General features: G+C 39.8%; 1 protein-coding gene across 1 annotated transcript in view; it reads left to right on the forward strand.

The window, feature by feature from the left end:
* Positions 1-5,176: 5,176 nt before the first annotated feature.
* The window catches only part of AOX1 (aldehyde oxidase 1), a 98,131-nt gene continuing 96,744 nt past the window's right edge, over positions 5,177-6,563 (forward strand). Inside the window, exon 1 of the mRNA XM_004378205.2 lies at positions 5,177-5,233. Coding sequence (XP_004378262.1) covers positions 5,177-5,233 — 57 coding nt within the window. The remainder of the gene's footprint in view (positions 5,234-6,563) is intronic.

Here is a 6,563-nt window from a genome sequence, read left to right on the forward strand (position 1 = left end):
CAAAACAGATATAACGATGATCAAGAAGATGAAACACGTGAAAGGTGTTTTTTTTGTTTCGTTTTTTCATTTTTTGCCTTTCAGTGGAGTAATGATTTACCCATTCTTATATTTAGATGTATGTGTATAAAATAGCTATTTTGTAATACTAATCTTTTAAAATCACTTTGGTCATCATATAACTTATCTTCCTGTTCACTGAGGCTTCTTTCCACCTAAGAGCCTTTAACCAAATAATAGCTATTACCCTTTTAGCCAAATAAAATATATTAATAAATACTTTTGCATTGGTTTCCTTGTTGTATGCCAAACTTTTTTTTTTTAATCATTCAATATATGATGAAATCTAAAAGGGTTTAAAAATCTCTTCCTGTCCTGGCCAGTTTCCTCTCACCCCTTCATTCTACTACTTTTAGAAATACTTTTTAGTTGCCAGCTTCTGTATTAGTCCTATATATTACATGGTAATCTAATGATTTGGGGGAGAGGATCAACTTCTCAGGGTCTTCTGAGTTTGGTTTTTATGACTTTAATTTATTTTAAAGATTGCTTACTATTCCAGGGTGAAGGCAATAAATCCTATTCCTACCTGAGATCAATTCACATGCTATGTTCAAATAACTAATCAAATTCTACTCTGCCTAGAAGGAAAAGCTTTGACAATCTAAGTTCCAGCTCCAGGAACCCCTTTTCTTAGCTGCTGAGGTATTAATAGCAACTAAGCAGTGCCCTCCCCTCTGGGTCACCTCCAAATTTCTAGGTTCTCATAAACCCTATCTCTTCCCTTTTTACCCCATTTGGTTCCTATACATTGTTGGAGGGAGTGCAAAATGATACAACTCTCATAGAAAAGATTTTAACAATATCCACCAAAATGGTGTATGCATTTATCATTTGACCCAGCAATCCTACTTTTAGGAAAAACAAAAACCAAACCCACTGCTGTTGAGTTGATTCGGATGCATGGTGACCCCATGTGTTACAGAGTAGAACTGTTCAATAGAGTTTTCTTGGCTGTAATCTTTATGGAAGCAGATCACCAGGCCTTTCTCCTGTGGTTTCACTGGGTGAGTTCAAACTGCCAACGTTTAGGTTAGTGGTTGCATGCAAACTGTTTGTGCCACCCAGGGACCACTTTGAGGAAACTAAACCAAAAATTGTCTTACGAGAATTTTCTTATGGCAAGGTTAACAATAGCAAAAATTGGAGTGACCTAAATAACCATCAGTAGGGGACAGTTTATTTGAAAGCAAACTGAAATGAATGAAAATACCTTCATATCAAGTTTATGACATAAATACAGAAAACAGAAACTTGACCTTAGGAAAAGTATTTTGAATTTTTATGGGAAAATGTTCTGGGGTGTTTAGTAGAGTATACTCTAAGGATAAAAAGAACTGTAAAGAAATCTTAAACCTTTTTTTTTTTTTTAAAAAAAACTTATTCACTAGTTTTATTGCTACTGTAATATTGATATGGTTATTTTGAAATAAATACATGGACAGGATAAAGCAATTATGGTAAGGTTTTAGAAGCAAGATTTTTTGGCATAAAAGAAAAGAGATACAATTATAAAATCAAAGAAGTTTAAAAAAAAAGCCAACTCTTGCAATCTTAAATTTTAATTAGAAATATCAGTGTAAACTCTTGCTTTTTATACTTCTTTTTTTAAAATTATGTATTTGCTAGCTGTAGCCACTGAAAGTGTCTAAAAACAATGACAGCTCATTAGTAACGAACACCTGTAGCATCCAGATTGTGTTTTCTAAATACTGTTTCCCACTAAAAGGAGCCAGGTCTCCTTATAGAAATAGCTGATTCCAAATCTGGGACAAGATATAGACAAAGTGAGCCTGGGACATCTTATGTGCCAGAAAGCAAGGAAATTATCAAAAACTAATGTGACCATGTCAAAAGGACACAGGTGCCAACTTGAAGAGACTCCCATTGGCCTAAGATGGGACAAACTGAGCATCAATAAGAATGATGACTGCAATTGATTACAACATATTAACTGTAGAAAAAGTCACCAATTCTTAATGATTGAAAAAAAGAAAAGCAAGACAAAACATATTGGATACCACTGGAAGTTACTAAAGCATGAACTCAATACTCTGAAAAGTTATAATTTAAAGGAAAATATTAAGACTGTATCTTGCCTTTCTGGAATGAATTTATGTGTACAGGTAGTTCCCCAACTTACAACGGGGTTCCATTCCAACAACTCCATCATAAGTTGGTTCTGAGGTAAGTTGAAATACATCTTTTTTTTGTTTTTCGTTTTCATTATTACTGCCTTTTAGTATCAGTATCTTTATAAATCTGATCTTTATTTGTCTTTGAGGGTTGGCATGTGTATGATAACATCAGCAAATTACACACTGCAATGTTGTATGTAGTACATATTACTAATGATAAGATGTACAAACAAAAAAAGGATGGTTGTAAGTGGGGTTCGTTGTAACTCCAATGTGTTGTAAGTCGGGGACTACCAGTAGTCTCTAGTGGATGATGGAAAGTTCTATTCAGAAGAATCTCAGTTGGTGAATGCAGAAGGAATGCATTAGAAGAAGTAGAAATATATATATTTTTTGCAGTCCCCTAAGAAAATAACTGCTTCAGACAATGGTCAACATTGAAGGGTTAAAACCATGTGATGAGATGTTGATGGTGAAATTCATTTTGAAGGGATAACCCAGCGATCAATCATCACTAAGAATGAGACAAGCAGAAATAGCATGACTCCTGATGTGATGCAATATAAAGTATGTGACAGCACTATGAAGTGCTCTTGCTCTCTCCCCCCACACCCCCAAAAAAACTGAACATGAATTTAATTACCAGGCAGAAGCAACCAGCTATATTCAAAATGTAGTTCATTCTATAGCACAACTTTTTCTTCAACATGTTAATTGCATTAAACAGAGGGAGTGTTGAGGAAACTGTTGTAGATTAAAAGAGACTTAAACTGAAGAGACAGCAATCAAGTACACTGACTCTCGTTTCACACAAAATCAACTATAAAAAGACATTTTTAAAAGACTCAAAAGGAACCAAATGGTTAACAATTACTTTAAAACAAAGGTGAGAATTCAAGGGGGGAAGGGAAACTAGATTAATGGAAACTGAACAACCAGAACCAAAATAATGAGAATGTTCATGCATTGTAAAGAATGTATCCAATGTGACTGAACAATTTGCATAGAAACTGTTGACTGGGAACATAAACAATTATGTAAACCTTCACCAAGAACACAAATATTATTTTAAAAAAAAAAAGGCAATTTGAGAATATTAGGAAATTTTTTTTATTAGGTGTAATGTCATGGTGGCTAAGAAAAAAATTAATATATACTGAAGTAGATAGGGATAAAATGTGTCTGTGACTGGCTTTAAATACTCCAAAAAAAAAAAAAGGAAGGAATTATGGCAAAATGTTGATGGTTGTTATAACTCAGTGCAGGGTATGGGTGAGGCAGGCAGCCTGAGAGCCCAACTCTTCTAAGAGACACCTGCTCTGGCTTATCCTCCTACATCGAGCAGAAAAGGCTGCACTTTCTTCTGAAATTGTCCTTGACAAGATAACCACGGAACGGCATAGATGGCCTCAACCCGCCTCTAGGTGGAGACCTAACATACTAATAAAGGAAAATCAACCTCTTCCTCCATCCCTTGTCTAAAAAAAATGCATAGTAATCCCCATTCTCAGAGCGCCTGTGTGAAGGTCAATCCTGAATATTTACGATAAATTTGCAATTTCTTGTCTGCTCTCTATAAAAGCCCACCTCCCCAAGCTGCCTGTGAGCAGCAGTCTTGGAGGAAACAGCCCCGATTGCTCCTTTCCTTGTACAACGAACTAAAGGAGTCTTTTATCTCCTACCTCCGCAAGTCACGCTGAGCAAAACCTGGGGTTTTCGCCCCCACAACGTGGGGATGCTAGTTGTACTCTATTTTTATTTACAAATTTTGGCAATTTTTTACAATAAAATTTTTGTATTTACATAAAAGAAATGATATGGCAGAATGTTCTAGGTTTGCTAAGTGAAAAGAAGTCTTCAAAATAGCTAGTTTGATCTCATTTTTAAGAGTTTTTAAGAGGTGTTACAGTGTAGATTAAAAAATGGAAAGATACACCCAAAAAGTTAGCAGTGGTAAATTCTAAATTGTGGGCTTACAGATAATTATTTCTATGCTTTTCAGTATTTTCCAAGTTTTATTTTTTTTAAAAAGTTTCTCAAGACGTTTTACATTTCTGTTAATGTCAGATAAACTTTGTTGTTATTTACTGGATAAACTGTGACTAGTGATATGATGTTATTTGAATAAGTTTTTCTATATCAAAGTAGCTCTTGATTTTAAAAATAAACAATACTTATTTCTGTAATTGCAAGATAAAGTTAAGGAGCCCTGATGGTGCAATGGTTAAGAGCTTGGCTGCCAACAAAAAGGTTGCAGGTTCAAACCCACCTAGTGCCACCACAGGAGAAAGACTTGGCGATCTGCTCTATAAACAGCAGTGCTATTCAGTCACATGGATTCGCCACGAGTTGGAATCCACTTGGAGGTACCCAACAACAAGATAAAGTTGGAAAGCCATTCGGTGAAAAGTTGGAATAAATAAGGTTTCCAAGGCTGTAATCTTTATCAAGGCTGACTGCCACATCTTTCTCCCACTGAGCAGCTGGTGAGTTCAAATCACTGACCTTTTGGTTTCCGTTAGCAGCCAAGTATTTAGCAAATGCGCCAGCAGGGCTCCTCATTAAGAGTACGGGTCTGCAGCAGGCATTGTGGGAGTTGGAAAGTCATTTAAAATATACAATAAGACTACAGGACCATACGTGTATGACTAAGAGGCTAGAGGGGTTGGCACAGTTGCTAAGCTCTCCAGGCGAGCCGATGAAGGCGTCCTTGCCAGTTGATTTCAGTCCAGATACTGCATTCTAGTGACGTCTGCCCAAATGCTAATATCAGGGCCAACAGTTTCCCAGAGACGAGTTCACTGAACTCTGGATCCAAATCAGGTCTTACTTCAACGGCTTCGCTTGCACTTTAGGCTCCAGCGCGCTCCGCCTCATTCGCCTGCGGGGTCTCAGCTGCTGGCTGCTCCTCAGACTACCGCCATCCTCCAGACCTCGGACCTCCGCCCTGCTGTGCGCCTGTGCGCCTCGACTCCGGAATGGCTGGGACTCAGGACGTGGTGACCGAGCTGCTTTTCTACGTGAACGGCCGCAAGGTGAGCGGGGCTGCAGGCAGCGGGGCGCGGCCTGCTAGGTGCAGGGGTCGGCGCCGGGAAGGCAGGGTCGCCCTCTGCTTAGAGCACTGAGGCCACGCAGCCGGGTTTTCTAGTTTTGAATCGGGTTTGCCCCTGGGCAGGTAAAGTGTTTTCAGGGACTGCGCTGGATCCTTGAACCCCCACCTTCCTAGTGTTTTTTTTTTTCTTTCTTTTCAAGATGCATAGGTCTCACCAAAGCCACCCCCTTCCCCCGTTGTTGTCGTTGTTAGTTACCATGGAGTCTGTTCTGACTCATGGCGACCCCATGGGTGCAGAGTAGAACTGCTCCACAGGGTTCTTTGGCTGTGACCTTTTGGAATCAGATTACCAGGCATATCTTCCAAGGTGCCTCTAAGTGGGTTTGAACTACCAACCTCTCATTAGTAGTCTAGGGCTTAACCGTTTATGCCACCCAGGAACACCTCCCCCTACCCCTACTCCCCCAAGAAGAAAAAAATAACTACCATCATGGCCAGCACTCCCAAACCTCCCTCCTTCAAACCCCAGCTGATAAGAGGAATTTCTTTTTCAAATGGACTGAGGGCAACCTAAAAGTGACTGAGCCTCAACTCTCAGGGTGTACTTGGTGAGCAGAAAGCGGTTTTAAAGTTGGGACGGAACCATAGTAGAAAGGAACTAATTCAACCCGCCCCGTCGTGTCTCAAATAAAGAACTGTGACTTTGCAAAGTCATAGCTAGTTCCTGGCAGAACTGAACCAAAGCCAGGCTCTGGGGACTACGAGATCCCTGCTGGGTGCACTGCTATACACGGCCCTCTGTCCTCTCTGAAGCTGGGTTCACTGTGCAAGACCTCTGGGACCCTGTCAGTTCCAGGCCGTGTCAGACGTCTGGGAGCAGCAAAGCCCTCGGGAGTCCTTTAAAATGCCCCCATAGCTTGATCCTTGACCGTGCTCACTTTTAATGTCCCAGCATATTGGCACCACTTTGTAACGGGGAAACCGAGGCAGAAAAGCTAAGAGGCTTCCTTAAGAGCTAAAAATGGAGAGGTGGAGCCAAGATGGCGGACTATTCAGACGCGCCAAGCCATCTCTCTGCAACAAAAACCCGATAAACAAAGTAGAACAGATAGACATCATTCCTGGAAGCCTGAACTTTAAATGAAAGAATAAAGTATTAAACTGGAAGCTACTGAGAAGAAGAAACTGATTAAAAACAGCGAATGAGTAGAGATATACAGTGATTCCCTTCTTTCTAGCACCGCACAGCGAAGTCATCTTGAGATAAGGCTCGTTCCCCCTCCCGCCACACACACACACACACACACACACAC

This window comes from Trichechus manatus, unplaced genomic scaffold (genome assembly GCF_000243295.1).
Source record: "Trichechus manatus latirostris isolate Lorelei unplaced genomic scaffold, TriManLat1.0 scaffold00056, whole genome shotgun sequence".
NCBI classification, from domain to species: Eukaryota; Metazoa; Chordata; class Mammalia; order Sirenia; family Trichechidae; genus Trichechus; species Trichechus manatus.